General features: G+C 49.1%; 1 protein-coding gene across 1 annotated transcript in view; it reads right to left on the reverse strand.

Moving 5' to 3' along the window:
* The window catches only part of ttn.2 (titin, tandem duplicate 2), a 187,914-nt gene that overhangs the window by 12,391 nt on the left and 159,563 nt on the right, over positions 1-15,960 (reverse strand). The window contains 27 exon segments of the mRNA XM_076138549.1: positions 59-361; positions 486-785; positions 875-1,165; positions 1,441-2,034; positions 2,116-2,397; positions 2,520-2,822; positions 2,948-3,111; positions 3,340-3,481; positions 3,734-4,033; positions 4,198-4,488; positions 4,601-4,912; positions 5,178-5,480; positions 5,868-7,599; positions 7,977-8,311; positions 8,416-8,715; positions 8,809-9,096; positions 9,222-9,515; positions 9,648-11,414; positions 11,677-11,976; positions 12,093-12,243; positions 12,342-12,493; positions 12,599-12,898; positions 13,005-13,292; positions 13,419-13,715; positions 13,805-14,107; positions 14,854-15,441; positions 15,640-15,936. Of these exon segments, the coding sequence (XP_075994664.1) occupies positions 59-361; positions 486-785; positions 875-1,165; positions 1,441-2,034; positions 2,116-2,397; positions 2,520-2,822; positions 2,948-3,111; positions 3,340-3,481; positions 3,734-4,033; positions 4,198-4,488; positions 4,601-4,912; positions 5,178-5,480; positions 5,868-7,599; positions 7,977-8,311; positions 8,416-8,715; positions 8,809-9,096; positions 9,222-9,515; positions 9,648-11,414; positions 11,677-11,976; positions 12,093-12,243; positions 12,342-12,493; positions 12,599-12,898; positions 13,005-13,292; positions 13,419-13,715; positions 13,805-14,107; positions 14,854-15,441; positions 15,640-15,936 (10,977 nt within the window).

Genomic DNA, 15,960 nt, shown 5'->3' on the forward strand with positions numbered 1-15,960 from the left:
TAGATACAAACAATCCATGAACACATTGAAGGTGATTTCAGCTTCTTCTTCCTCGTACCGATGGGATCCATGGCCACGATAATGGCCGAGGGCTCGCTGGGTTTTCCAGCCCCTCTTGAGTTGATGGCGGTGATCTGGTACTCATACTCCAGGCCCTCAATGAGTCCAGTGGAGCGGTAACGGGTCATGGTGACAGGGTTCTTATTGATCCTCAGCCACCTATTGGAGCGCGCTTCTCTGCGCTCAACGATGTAGCCAGCGATGGTGGAGCCACCGTTGTCTTCGGGTGCTTGCCACGTCACGGTCATTCCTTCGTGTGTGACGTCCAAAACCTCAGGTCTGCTGGGAGGTCCGGGGAGGGCTGGAAAACACAGACAACTTATTGATCCAATCCAATCCAATGTGATGGCTGCTATGTACACATGGTTGCGAGAGCAGAATGCTAGCCGGCTGCAGCAGAGTTTCTAGTGTAATGTGTAACTCACTCTTGGGGCTCTTGCACTCCACCACCTCAGACTGCAGGAAGGAACCTACGCCGAATCGGTTCATGGCAGCGACGCGGAAAACGTACTCGGTTCCCTCTGAAAGTCTGGTGAACTTAAAGCAGGGACGAGTCACCGACTCGGACACGGTGCTCCAGCCGGGTCGGTGGGCATCACGTTGCTCCACCACGTAGCCACTAATGTTAGCGCCTCCATCCCTCAATGGCGGATCCCAGCTGACTGCGACTGACAGGCCATCCATCTCCTCGATTCGCATCGGACCAATCGGGACACCTGGCTTGTCTGTCCACACATGATCATCAGGCGGGTTAGAGTCTGACGTGTATCAAATGATAAAAATGCCTCAACCTTCAACAAATCGTACTGCTTACCAAGGATGACCACCTTGATGACCTCTGTTGCCATGCCAATGGCATTCTTCACCTCCAGCGTGTAGTCCCCTGTGTCGTTGATGGTGGTCTCGCGGACCACCAGCTTGGTGTATTTGCCATTGCTCTCGACCTTAATACGGTCCAGGCTGTCCTTCATCTGGCTTCCTTGGAAGGACCAGGAGCAGACGGGCTGCGGTTTGCCGCTGATGGGGATGTTCAGATCGATTGGTTTGCCGCGGTGCACGTGGAGCGTCTTCTGAGGGAGACCGCTCAGGTCCATCTTTGGCATCGCTGCAGGAAATGTGGAAAAATCCGGTCAATGGAGTCTAACATCTGTTCTTATCTGTTTGTTAAAGTTCTGCAATGTCAAAATCCTTAAAAAGAAAATTATAAAAATCAATTATAAACTAATTTAGAAAAATCTGACTTGATTCCAACCAATAGTTTAAATCACATCAAAGTAGAAATCTACAAAAATGATAGCAGAAAGCAGAAAAACAAGGAAAGACAAAATCTAGACTCAGGTAGATTTGAGGTCATGTGATCTGCATTTGTGGATTTCCTACCTTTGATCTCCTGGATGGTAACTGGTGTGACGATGTCCATGGGCTCACTGGCCCCCCTGCTGTTGGTGGCTCTGACTCTAAACAGGTACTGGTCATTCTCAGTCAGGGACTGGACCGTGTATTGGGACGCGGAGGCCTTGACAGTGGCCACGACACTCCACCTGTCCGAGCCCACCTTACAGGCCTCAATGATGAAACCGGTCAGCCTGCTGCCGCCGTCTTGTAACGGCCTCTCCCAGCGTAACGCCACTGCCGACTTGGTGATGTCCGTGACCTGGAGGTCCTGTGGCACTGACGGAACCTCGCAGACCAGCACTGCCTCGGCCGTCTCACAGGGCTCACCGACGCCATAGATGTTCTCTGGCAGGACCCTGAAGAAGTAATGCACGCCCTCCTCCAGACCACTGATCCTTAACAAAGTCTTCCTGCACTCTGTGGTCACTGTCCTGTAGGACTTCATGTTGGCTTCACGCGCCTCCACAATGTAGTTGCTGACGTGAGCGCCACCGTCTTTGCTTGGGACATCCCAGGTGATGACGACGGACTCTTTGGTGTAGTCCTTCACCTTAACAGAACCTGGAGGACCAGGAGTGTCTGCAGAGACCAGAAGAGGAGAGTTTAGTTTTGGTCAAACAGTTTCTACACATGCAGGTCCCTCTACACGATGTGACTCACCGTAGACTTTAACCAGGATGGTGGCGCTCTTCTTGCCCGATGGATTCTCGGCTTCCACTACGTACTTTCCAGAATCATACCGGTTGACCTTCTCAACCATCAGTAAGGTGTGGCTGTCGGTGGTCTCTATGTAGCCACGGCTCTGCAGCTCCACACCGGTCTTCCTCCAGGAAATAACTGGCAGGGGCCGGCCAGCCACGCTGACAAACAATCGCAGAGTTCCTCCCGCTCGCAAGCAGACTGTCTTCTTCAAGTCGTCGGCAAGCTCCAGGTCGGGGATTTCTAAGGGGGTGGAGTCAAACAAGGCAAAGATCAGTGAATAACGTGCCTCACTCTCTGCCATCTGTGGTGATGACGTCATCACAGCATATGGTCTGGCTCTCGTTCGCTCAGCGTGGACTCACCGACTCTCTCCAGAGGCTCGATCTCGGCGCTCGGCTCGCTGAACTCTCCGGTGCCGTTGCCGTTGATGGCGGCCACTCTGAATCTGTACTTTTTATTGTTCGCTAGGCCGGCAGCCACGTACTCATTGGTCTTGAGGGCCTTGGTTGTTGCACGATACCACTGCTCTGTGCCCTCCTCCAGGATCTCCACCACGTAGCCCGTTACATCTGAGCCGCCGTCGTACATGGGCCTGGTCCAGGTCATGCTGATGCTGTGTTTGGTCGTGTCCTTGATGCGGGGGACAGACGGAGGGGCCGGCGTGTCTGAAAGGAAAATTGCTTTTATTTCTTCTGATCTTATTTCTTATTTCTCTCTTGGAGTCTCAGAGTTTAATATTCCTTGTGCATATCAAAGGTCTGGCAGTTGATCTAAATGGATGGATGCTTACATGTGGGCTCTTTGCACAGGATGTAGGATGAGGCGTCGCTTGGCTGGCTGTCGCCCGCTGCGTTAACAGCTGTCACTCTGAACTGGTACTCGCTTCCCTCCAGCAGCCCTGTGATCTTCAGACGGATGTCATAGATGGTGTAGGTCTTATTGACCCGGGTCCACCTGGACCAGAGAGGGAGGGGTGAGAAAGACAGAGAGAGAGAGAGAGTCAGCTGCTGACGCAAGCTCTCATCCATAGTACACAACTCCACCTGGGTTGATTGATAAGTTCTGAGCTTGGTCACGAGCTAGCAGGCTGAAACTTATCAGTCAACCCTTTCCAATTCATCCTTTCATTCCTTTGTCGATTGGCTGGTTTGTCCATTCATTGGTTGATTCAGCTGTTCTCACCTGGTGCTGCTCTTCTCTCGTTTGTCCACCAGGTAGGTTTTGATCTCACTTCCTCCGTCGCTCTCAGGTTTCAGCCACTCAATGACCACGTGTTCTTTACCCACGCCAGTGACCTCTGGCTGTCCAGGCTGAGAGGGAATGGCTAAAAGAGAGAGAGGGGTTGATTGATAAGTTTTCAGCCCACCATAGAGAGCTGACAGATGTTTTAGATAAAATGGCATCAAAATATCCACTTGGTGGCAGCATATGACAGATTCTCCTCAGTTGTCCCTATATTTTTATGAATCTTTCAAAGTGACAGCACATACAGCTGATATTACTCAATTTTGTGACACTATAATGTAAACACCAGCCCCAGTGCTGCCGTGAGGAGGCAGCACAGACCGCAGCTTACTGTAGGCGTTCCTGGCGATGACGGGTTCAGACTCCAGAGGAACTCCGGGTCCGTATTTGTTGACTCCTCGGACCCTGAAGACGTACTCGTTGTGTTTGATGAGACGGGAGCTGACGCAGGACAGTGTCTTGCACTCAGTTTCCATGATGACCCAGTTGAGTCGGCTGGTCTCGCGGCGCTCCACGATGTAATGGGTGACGGAGTCTCCGCCGTCCTCCAGAGGGATCTTCCAGGACACTGTGCACTTCTCTTCTGTTACTCTGCTGATCTGGAGCTTATCAGCCGGTGAGCCGGGAGTGTCTGAGAGACACAAACCAAATTCATATTTACTGATCGACAAATGCATCCTGTGATGAAAATGTCTCTTTCTAAAGCTAAACCATAGTAGATACATCTTGTTCTTATAGTAGGACAGATAGTTTGTCCTGCTACGTGTTTTTACAGGGTAAAGGCTGCTGTCTCACCGAGTACTTTCACATTGACAGCCACCACCTTGATTCCACCAGCGTTCTTGGCGGTCAGGACATAGCGGCCCGTGTCATAGCGGTCGCAGCTCTTGATAATGACCATGGCCCTGGTTGCACTGTAGGTCAGTGAGTATTTCTCTCCTGGATCCAGGACTTTGTCTCCCTTGGACCAGTACACAGTTGGCTCCGGTTTGCCTCCAACGGCGCCGTCCAGGACAATGTCTGAGCCGGCCATGACGGTGACGGTCTCACTGACCAGTTTGCTGTCCAGCTCAGCTCTGGGTGGAGCTACAAAATAAAAATAAAGACCAAAGTTTAACTTGATATGTTAACACAGAATGTTTTCATTCAATCACATGAGACTAATAAAACAAAGGATTTATGTCACATCTTAACTCACAGTATTCGTCTTTGCAGGTGATCGGTCCAGTGGGCTCAGACGGCACACTGTGGACTCCGGCAGCGTTCTTGGCAATGGCGCGGTACACGTAGGTGTCGCCTTCACTCAGGTTGCTCACGGTGAAATAGTTCTCGCTGATGGTGGTGTAATTACATTTCAGCCAGCGGTTGTCATCCCACTCGTCCGTGCTGTGGACTTTGCGCTCAACGATGTAACCCACAATCTTACTGCCGCCGTCGTTGAAGGGGACGCTCCAGCACAGAGACACAGAGGAGTGTGTGATGTCTGTCACCTCAGGTCTGCCGGTAGGATCTGAGGAGGAGGAGCCAAAATTTTTAAAAACCTTCCAATTCATATACTATAAATCTTTACAAATTAAACTACGATTTTTTTCCCAACAAGTGAAGAGAACGTTTTTAAGATAATAACTGTAAAAACAAAAATGACGTAATATTTATTTTTCTTATTTCAAAAGACTATGAAAAAAGTCTTTCATGAGAAAAAAAATAAGGAAAAGGAGAAATAATTCAAAGAAATAAACAAAGAGGTCTGAAAAAAAAAAAGAAGTGTTCCTCACCAACAGGGTTGAGAGCCGCAACAGGTCTGGAGGCCTCGCTGGCCTTGCTGAGGCCGGCAATGTTCATGGCATAGACCCTGAACTGGTATTCTAGGCCTTCGATCAGGCTGGACACCTTGTAGTGACACTCCAGGCAGGGCAGCTTGTTCTCCCTCACCCACAGGATGGTGTTCCTCTCTTTCTTCTCAATCCAGTAACCCGTCACCTGACTGCCGCCGTCTGCGTACGGGATGTCCCACTTGATACTGATGGCGTTGGCTGACACAGTGACCACGTCTGGGCGGCTGGGAGGACTTGGGGGAGCTGTGGAGCAAGGGTATGGTGTTGTGTAAATACAGTGTCATTCGTATTCTTATTCAACTGGAAAGGAAAAATGTGTATATTTCCTTAAGTCATGATTCTGAGCCACAAAATACACATTTATATTTTTTGCTCTCTCTCTTTTGTCCTTTTGCACCGACAGAGAGAGGCCTGGCAGTTCATACAGGACAAGTGAGGTAGAGGACCGTGACCATGTTGGCAACCTTACTTACAACATACATGTTCTATAAATGCTGTGTTTGTAAAGCGCCTTGGGATACGACTCTGTTGTGAGTTGACGCTATGAAAATAAAGTTGAATTGAATCATACACGCACAGTTTGGGTAAACTAAGAATTACATTTTTGTTATTGCATTTTTAACTTCTTACCAAATGGATGCTCAATGATGACTGCAGCAGACTCCATGGACTTGCTGACCCCAAACTTGTTCTCGGCACAGACCCTGAAGGTGTACTCCATGTACTTCGTCAGGTGGGTCACTTTGATGGTGGTCCTCTTCACGCTGGAGTTGACCACTTGCCAGGAAGTGGCGCCAGACTCACGTTTCTCCACAATATAATTGGTGATTTCTGTGCCACCATCATCAGCTGGTTCAGACCAGGACAAGTTGCAGCACTCAGAGGAGACTCCAGAGATGTCCACCGGGCCTGTGGGAGGGCTGGGTCTGCCGACCACCACCACGGTCACTGTGAAGGTCTTCACTCCGGCAGCGTTCTCCAGGATCAGGTAGTACTTTCCGCTGTCGCTCCTCTTGCTGTCTTTCACCACCAGTGTTGTCCTCTCCTTGTTGGTCTTGATGGACACTCTGTCGGTCTCCTTCAGCTTCATTTCCTCCAGCTTCCAGGTGACTTTGGGAGCTGGTCTTCCACTAATGGGGATGTCAATGGTGAAGGTGGTTGAGGTCTTGCAAGTGATGAGCTGGTTGGTGATGCTACTGAGGTCAGCTGTTGGCTCAATGCGGGGCTCCCTGATGATCACGGAGCTGAAGGTGCCCTGAGGCTCACTGACTCCAGCATCATTCTTGGCTGTCACTCTGAAGTGGTACTCTGTGTTCTCAATCAGTCCCTCCACCAGCATCTTGAGGGACTTGGTCTCTCCACACAGCACCCAGCGGTCTGTGCCGCTGACTCTGCATTCAACCATGTAGCCTCTGATGCGGCTTCCACCATCATGTTCAGGTTTCAGCCACACCAGAGAGGCTGTGGAGTTGGTTGTGTCGACAACGTCAAGTCTCTTTGGTGGTGCAGGTTCTTCTGTTGCAATGACAGGCTCCGTCAACTCGTGAGGCTCTCCCTGTCCATACTGATTCACGGCAATGACCCTGAACAGGAAAGGCACACCGATGTCCAAACCTGTGACCCTGATAATCTGACGAGAGCACTTGTAACTGACTTCTTGCCAAGCTAGTCGGCTTGCTTCACGCTTTTCCACAATGTAGTGGTGGATACGGGAGCCACCGTCATTGGTCGGGGCGTCCCACATCATTGTCAGGGCTCCACGGGTTACATCTTTGAAGGTGATGGCTCCAGGAGGTCCAGGAGTGTCCAGAACTTTGACAGTGAACGTGATGGACTTGCGACCGCTATTGTTCTCCAGGAACAGGGTATATTTGCCAGCCTCATACCTGGTACAGCCCTCAATGGTCAGAGTTGAGGAGGAATCTGTGGTGTTGATGTCGGCCAGGACGGGGAGTTCACTGTCTACCTTGGACCAGGTGGCGAGAGGGACTGGTTTGCCAAAGAAGGCAATGTGGAGGGATACGCTGCCGCCATTCTTCACGATATGAGTCTGCTTGAAGTCAGCAGCAATATCGATCTCGGGGGACGTAAGTCTGTCCAGAGCCTGGACTGGGTTGGGGATCACTGAGGCCTCACCTTGTCCGGATCCATTGACAGCGCTGACTCTGAACTTGTAGATCTCACCCGGCACCAGGTTCTTGGCAGTATACCTTGTGTGGATACAGAGTTGGCTGTTGACTCGGTGCCACTCCTCCAGACTGACTTTACACATTTCAATGTTGTAGCCGATGATTTCCAATCCGCCGTCAAAGACCGGTTTGGTCCACTCCAGGGTAACAGAGTTCTTGGTGGAGTCTATGACCTGGAGAACAGACAACTGTAATGTTCATTTGATTTGTCATTGAAAATGTTTTGCTTCATTTTATTCTGGTTTTAGCATATTGTCTTATTCCTTTACAGTAAAACCGCAGCACACATTTCCACGTATGTTTTGTGCTGTGCTGATCAATTCTAACCCAATTTGGCATTTCACATTTACATTTTCTGGTATCCAAATAAATACAATGTAAATGATATCATTTTCATTCTTTTTTTGTTTTTGATATATTCTTGTGTGATCCATAACAACTTGGTCCTGGACTTTTCAGCTGGTGTATTGTAGACATCAATCGAATTGAAAATCCAATAAATGCAAGCAAACAATAAATGTAGAACCTCAAATTAGAACTTCTAGCATACCTTGACCACAGTGGGGGCACTGGGGGGGCTGGTGGGCTCCTTGGTCTTGAACAGCCTAGAGGTGCTGCTGGCAGGTCCAATACCAGCACCGTTCTCAGCCATGACACGGAACTCATACTCATTTCCTTCGGTGAGATTGGTGACACGGTGCCGGAGTTCTGTGATAGGCCTCTTTGAGGAAACCTTCACCCATTGCAGACTCTTCTTCTCCCGCCTCTCCAAGATGTAGAGTTTAATTTCATTTCCTCCATCAGACCGGGGCCGCGTCCAGCATACGGTGATGCTGTTTCCGGTCACATGGGTGGAATCTGGGGTGCCAGGGGCATCAGGTACAGCTGAAGGGACAGAAACAGGGTGAGTTCCACAGCACTGGAATAAGACTGGCTATCAATATCACTGAAAAGCAGACGGGGGGAAAGAGTCAAAAGATTTTACTCACTGTATTGCATCCGAGCGATGACCGCATCAGAGTCCAGTGGTTTGCCCACACCGAATTTGTTGACAGCAGAGATTCTGAACTGGTACTCATTGCCCTTGATAAGGTTGGTGGCATTGAAGGAGCAGGCTTCGCACTTGGAAGTGACAAGAGCCCAGGTGATCCTGGAGGTCTCCCTCTTTTCCACCACATAGTGGGTGATGGCAGCACAGCCATCATTCTCTGGAGGGTTCCACCATACGGTACACTTCTCAGCTGTGATTCCAGTGAAGCGGATTGGGCCCTCCACAGGTCCAGGAGTATCTTTTTGTTTAACACAGAGTAAAGTACGTCTGGTTAATACTGTGATATTTTACATTGACCAGTACTTGACCATAACATCTGCTCTGTTCTCACCTTGGACTCTGACATTAACGTCGGCTCTCTTGTTTCCAGATTTGTTCTTTGCCTCCACTGTGTAGATGCCACGGTGGTTCCTGTCAGCATCGCGAATGAACAGGCTGCTGGTACCAATACCGGTAGTGATCTCAATGTCGATCATAGTCCTCTTGTCGATTTCCTTGCCATCTTTGTACCAGATGACCTGGGGGACAGGGCGCCCTGTTATGGTGCAGCTTAGCTTGACATTTTCTCCGGCCCTAAGGGTGAGGGCCTGGTCTGGAGACCACTCGATCTCGGGGGAGACTGAAAGCAAAAACATGGATGTTGGAAACCAGTTTGGGGTTCAAAGTCTTTGCACAACAACACTTCAACAAACTCTCTACATGAGTGCAGAGTTATTAAATGATCAGTGTCTTGAAAATACGTACTGCTCTCGTCCTTAGTCATGATGTAGCCAGAGGAATTAGACGGTGGACTGATGGTGCCCACTGCATTCCTGGCGATCACTCTGAACTCGAATCTGTCTCCAGCAGACAGACCGGTAACAGTAAACTGTGTCTCACTGATGTCGGTGAAGTTGCAGCGCAGCCATTTGCCTCTGCCCTGCCGCCTCTCCACACTGTAGGCCACGATTTTAAAGCCTCCGTCCTTCTTGGGTATGTCCCACTGCAGGGTGACCGAGTCTCTGGTCACATCAATACAGACTGGGGTGCCAGGTGGATCTAACCAAGGAGAGAAAAGAGTTTGCTTTGGTTCGGTTCTGGCTTAGTTTAGAATCATCAAGCAATTATGCAACTCAAACAGTTTGGTTAGGGCTCTCATTCCAATTTGGGATTCAGCTTTTGTCTACTTACCGACAGGGGAGATGGCGAGAGCATGCTTGCTTTGTTCACTAACAGGGCTGAGTCCAGCGTTGTTTTCTGCATAGACTCTGAAGGAGTACTCAAGACCCTCAATCAGACCAATGATCCTGTATTCTTTGTTAGAGATGATGGTGGGGTTCACCTTCTGCCACAACAGACTGTTCCTGTCCTTCTTTTCCACATGGTAGCCTTGGATGGGGGATCCACCATCGAAGCCAGGAGCTTCCCACTTGATGGTCATACCATCGCTCGTGATGTTGTAAGCCACTGGCTTGCCTGGAGGACCAGGAGGTTTGTACTGGTGCTGGGCCGTGATGTCTGAGGAGTTAAGGGGCTCACTGACTCCAAACTTATTCTCAGCCCGGACTCTGAATTGGTACTCAGTTCCCTTGACCAGGTTGGGGATCTTGAAAGTCGTTCTGACAACACTGGAGCAGACCATCTTCCAGTTGGCCTGAGAAGTCTCCCGCTTCTCAACGCTGTAACAGGTGATCTCACCACCTCCATCCTCCTTTGGCTCATCCCAAGAGATGATGATGCCCTGGGCTTTGATCTCATCAAAACGTACTGGTCCAACAGGCGCAGAAGGAGGTCCAAGAGTGACCACATTAATATCAAAGTAGTTCTTGATCGTCCTATTGTCCAGAACCAAAGTGTACTGGCCAGCATGCTCCTTCTTCGCTCCTCGGACTGTCATTGCAGTCTTGTTGTCAGTGGTTCTGAAGCGAACCTTGTCACTCTCCTTCAGAGGCAGGTTGTCCTTTAGCCAGCTGATCACAGGCCTTGGTTTACCCTTGAAGGGCAGCTCAATGTGAATGTTTTGACCAATACGAACGGCCAGCTCTCCATTCGGGTAGTCACTGAGGTTGGCCTCTGGTGGAATAATGAAGTCCATCACTGTGATTGGTCCAATCTGGGAGAAGTCGCTGTTGCCCTTCTCATTCTTGGCAAACACCCTAAAGTCCATGATGGCGTTCTCCTTCAGTTCTGTCACTTCACAGCTGCAGCGCTTGCATGTTGCACCCAGTGTCCAGTTGACTTCTTCTTGCGTTCTCTTCTCAATGATGTAATCAGAGATGTGGCTGCCACCATCGTGGTCAGGCCTGGTCCACTGCAAGGTGACAGACGTCTTTGTAGAGTCGGCCATAACCAGGTCTTTAACAGCTCCAGGTGTTTCTGTGGCTCTGACTGGCTCAGCGGTCTCACAGATGTCACCCGCACCATACTCATTCTCAGCAGACACACAGAAGAAGTAGGCCACATCCTCCTCCAGGTCTGACACCTTGTAGCCCGTGTTGGCACACTCATTGGTGATTACCTGGTAAGCTTTCATGGTGGAGGCCTTCTTTTCTACAATGTAATTAGTGATGGGTGAACCTCCATCAATGAGAGGAGCCTCCCAGCTGAGGGTCAGCTTTCCCCTGGTCACATTCTTGACAATCAGTTTCTGGCAGGCAGACGGGCTGTCAAGAACCTTCAGGGACACAGTGATGATCTTAGGCTCTCCCACGCCATTCTCTATCTCCAGCAGGTATTTGCCGCAGTCATCGCGGGTGACCTTGGGGATGAGGAGGGTGGTGGCACGCTCTGTGCTAGTGATGGTGTAACGATTGTCACCAGCCATGTTGCGGTCACTGCGGCGCCAGGTCACGTTGGGGGTGGGGCGTCCTTTCAAGGGTATGAACACTTCCACGTCACGACCAGCCCTGGCTGTGTACTGGGTTGTCATGGGAACATCCAGATCGAGATCGGCTTCCTCTGTTGGAACAAGCAGCACAGAGCAGATATTTGTGTTAATGATGTCATCCGGTCATTAATGGACAATAAATTCTGTTAATCTGAAGCTAAGACTTGTTTGCTGTTGTGTTTTTAATATTATGGAGCAAACAGTGCTCACACTAGAAGACTAGAAGTCTGTGATGTGAAAGCGAACTTTGCTACAATCAGGGGATTTCTGACACAGACTAAAACATCAAGGTTTTTGTCTTGTAGTGTGCAAGAGCCTTAAGTGAATACAAACCTAGGATATCCTTGGCCTGCACAGGCTGGTACATCTTGATGTCTTCTCCTTTACCCTTGCAGTTGACAGCAGAGACCCTAAAGTAGTAGTATGTTCCAGGTTTGAGGTGGGACACCACATACTCGCAGGACTTGACCTGAGGGTTGATAGTTGCCCATTCTTTGTCTTCAGAGTTCATCTGGTCAATCACATAGTGTGTGATCTCGCTGCCACCGTCATAGACAGGGTTCTCCCAGCCGAGGGTGATGGAGGTGTTTGTGGAGTCAACCACCCTCAATTTTGATGGCTCACCAGGCAGATCTGGGGACAAAGAAGGGGAGTGAAAATGTTCAGCTGTTGATAGAGCGACCGGTTCAAAACACAAAACAATTAGCAGTCATTATGTCTTTGTCCCTTTGACTGAGGTGCGGTCTTACCGATGGGGTCATAGGCTTGGTACAGGTCTGAAGCCTCAGAGTAGTTTCCTGCTCCAGCTTTGTTGACAGCGCAAACTCTGTACTGGTAATCGTTTTTCTCCACCAGGTTGGTGACTTTCTGTCTGGTGTCTCTGATGGTGCCCTTCACCACCTGGACAAAGACAAACATTATGATGATACAACACCTCTGTCTTTAAGATGAAGACCAGAGGCAACAGAAATGTGTAAAGGTATGCCTAGATAACAAACCTTGAACCACTGCAGACTCTTCTTCTCCCTCTTCTCCAGGTAGTAGCCATCAATGTCACTCCCTCCATCTAGTGCCGGTCTTTCCCAGATCACTGTCATAGTGGACTTGGTGATCATAGTCACTGTAGGCTTGGATGGTTCACTGGGAGGAACTTTTGAAAAGCAAAATGATCAGGTGAATATTTCCAATGTCCTTTCTCCTATTGTATTACTGTCAAGTCAAAAGTACTTTCCCTCATTGTGTTGTGTGTATTTACCAAAGGCGTTCCTGGCAATGATGGGTTCAGACTCCAGTGCATCTCCAGTGCCATACTTGTTGACACCACGGATCCTGAAGATGTACTCATTGCCCTGGATGAGCCTGGGCACGTTCACAATGCAATCCACAAGTTTCTCTGACACGATGGACCACATGATCCTGCTCGTCTCTCTCTTTTCTACAATGTAGTGGGTTACCATGGCACCACCTTCATCGGCAGGCGGAGCCCACATGATGGTTATGTTGTCAGAAGTCACCTTCTTAAACTGGATCTCTCCAGCTGGAGGCCCAGGTTTGTCTGGAAGATGGAGGGATGTATTTGCAGTGTTAATTATCTATAACCAAAAACGTCCATGGCATTGTTTAAAGTTACTGCCATAAATAAATATCAAATGTGTAATTACCTTGTATAAGCAGCTTGACCATGGCAAAGGCTGATCCCAGGGAGTTCTTCACCTTCACCTCATAATTTCCAGAGTTCAGACGGGTAGTTTCCCTCAAGAACAAGCTTGTAGAGTCAGATGTGTGCTTGAAGGTGAGCTGGGCAGTAGACTCCAGCTCCTTGCCATCCTTGAACCACTCAATGGTGGGAGCAGGCTTAGCCGTGATGTTAAACTTCAGCTCCACATTAGATTCGGCCCTGTACTTAACCTCACTGAAGTACTCTTGAGGCAGGTCGATCACCGGGGCACCTGGGAAATCAAACAGAATTATACACATTGTGATTATTTTTATTACGTTCTTATTGTCAGGCCGGAAAGTATTCTAACTTGGACATCTAAAGTGGTACATCCACACGTAACGAATGTTGGTCCTACCATAGGTGTCCACGCATGTGGCTGGTCCGGCAATAAGGGATGGGTTACTGATGGATCCAACGGCGTTCTTGGCCATAACCCTGAACTCGTACGTCTCATCCTGTGTCAGGCCGGTCACAGCGAAGCGAGTGTCTGTGATATTTGTGATGTTGGCCTTGAACCACCTGCCCCCAGCACCTTCTCTCTTTTCAACGATGTAGCCGGTGATAGAGGATCCTCCATCAAAGTTGGGCTTCTCCCAGACCAGGCTAATGGAATTCTTCGTGATGTCACTGATGCGCAAGTTGACGGGTGGCTCTACAGTAACACACAGTGAGCTGTCAGGTCATGTCTTTCTGGTAGGTACACATGGATTTTTCACCAAAGTTGTCTGACATTTCACTCACCACAGGCGTCGATAGCCAGCACAGCATCTGAGGCCTTACTGAAGTCGCTGACTCCAGCTGCATTCTCAGCTGCTACCTTGAACTCATAAATGAGTCCAGCATTGATGTTGGAAACCTTGAAGTGTGTTGCACGGATTACCATCCTGTTGACCCGCTGCCACAAGATGCTGTTTCTGTCTTTCATCTGGAGGTGGTAGCCAAAAACGTGACTGCCACCGTCAGCTTTGGGTTCCTTCCAGGCTACTGTGACGGTTTCTTTGGTCACTCCAGTGACCTCTGGAGTTGATGGTGCATCGGGAATGGCTGAAGGGCAAGGAGAAAAAACACAACGGAACACAGTTAGTGCTGCTCTGTAGAGTGTGGACAGTGCCTTGAGGTAACCCCTGATTGAAGTGGAGCAGCACCAAAGATGACAGTAATCAAGCCAAAATGTCAAACAGAGCACAACGTATATATTGCATTACTATGCATTGTATGCATTGTATTGCATACTGCATTTCATTGGCTTGTACCTGTACTTGCTCATTGACAATAAAGTTGAATCTAATCTAATCTAATCTAATTCAGCTGCATTGAAATCTTATGTTGTGTATACATGTCTGTGTATAATCTTATATGACGAGACAAAACTTTCAGTGTTAGGTTCTTTCATGTCAGGTGACCCCATAAACTTTACTGGGGAAGTTCTGCTGGTTTCTAGCAGTCTGGTCTAGAGGAGAGCAGACCTGCAGCTGTTTACCGCTCTGCCTCTCTGTGGAGCTCTATCTCTGGGTAAGAGGAGCTCGGTGCTCTGCTAAAGGTTGTACAGAGCTCCTCCACCAGGGGGCAGGGACCTCCTCTGGTTTTAGGGACAGGAACTAACCCCCTTCCTAGCCCGGCACCACAATGTCACTCAGCAGACCGAATGAGTTATGATCATTCCATGTTATTATTTAATCCTCCTCTTTTCTGTCTATAGTGATCATTCATGTTTGAGTGACATCACTACTGCAGCTACAGAGCAGTTTGATAGCACATGTGATGGAAGAAGTGTGAAGATGAGCACTCACTGTAAGGCAGGGTGACAGTGACAGCTGGTGAGTCAATGTGTTCACTGATTCCAAATCTGTTTTCAGCTCTGATTCTGAACTGGTACTCCATGCCTGTGGTCAGCTTCATGATCTTCATGGTGCAGCGTGCCACAGCAGAGGAAACCTCCACCCAATTGGCAGTAGTTGTCTCCCTCTTCTGGATAATGTAGTTGGTTATGGGGTTGCCTCCGTCGTAGACTGGAGGGAGCCACGTAAGGCTCACGCTGTCCTCTGTAATGTCAAATAGCTCCACAGGTCCCACCGGAGCACTGGGACGGTCAAGGACCACAATGTTCACATAGGACTTAGTAGTTCCGCTGGAGTTGGAAGCCACAATGTCGTAGCGCCCCGAGTCTCCGGCAATGCTCTCACGCAGAGTGATCTTTATGCTGTCCGACGTGACTTCAGAGTTGAACCTCATTGTTGACTTCAGCAGCACGTTGTCCTTAGACAGGCTGACCTTAGGCTGTGGCCAGCCTGCCAACGGGATCTCACACTTTAGGGTAGATCCAGCTCTAACATAAACGGTGTTGTGAGGGAAGTCGTTCATGTTGATGTCAGGAGATGCTGTAGAGAGAGAAGTGTAAAAGTGAAAAAAGCTACCAAAACATTTGATATCATTATGCATTTTATGTATTTCATGTAGTGAATAATGAAGGTGTCACTTCAACTCTATGTAGTACGTGCATATTTCTTATATTAATCATCTACTTGGGAAACTTGGATCATAATTATCTATTTATTCTTTTTGCTGATCTGACTTACCAAGCTGGTCTCGGATCATCACGGGGGTGACCATTTCTTTAACGTCACTCATTCCGGCATGGTTTTCAGCTCGGACTCTGAAGAAGTACTCTGCCCCTTCCCTCAGGCCTGACACACTGAAGTGGATGGACTTGGTTATGCCACACTTGACCCATTTCTCCTGGCCTTTCTCCAGAGCTTCCACTAGGTAGCCAATGACTCTGCTGCCTCCATCCTGCTCTGGTTTGGCCCAGGCCAGAGACACACTCTCCTTGGTCACGTCTGTTACACCAAGTTTGGGTGGTGGACTTGGTTTCTCTGAAGGAAGAGGACATAGACTTT

The sequence above is a fragment of the Genypterus blacodes genome, unplaced genomic scaffold (genome assembly GCF_046128005.1).
Source record: "Genypterus blacodes isolate CSIRO-AG114 ecotype Tasmania unplaced genomic scaffold, CSIRO-AGI_Gbla_v1 ptg000376l_1, whole genome shotgun sequence".
In the NCBI taxonomy this organism is placed as follows: domain Eukaryota; kingdom Metazoa; phylum Chordata; class Actinopteri; order Ophidiiformes; family Ophidiidae; genus Genypterus; species Genypterus blacodes.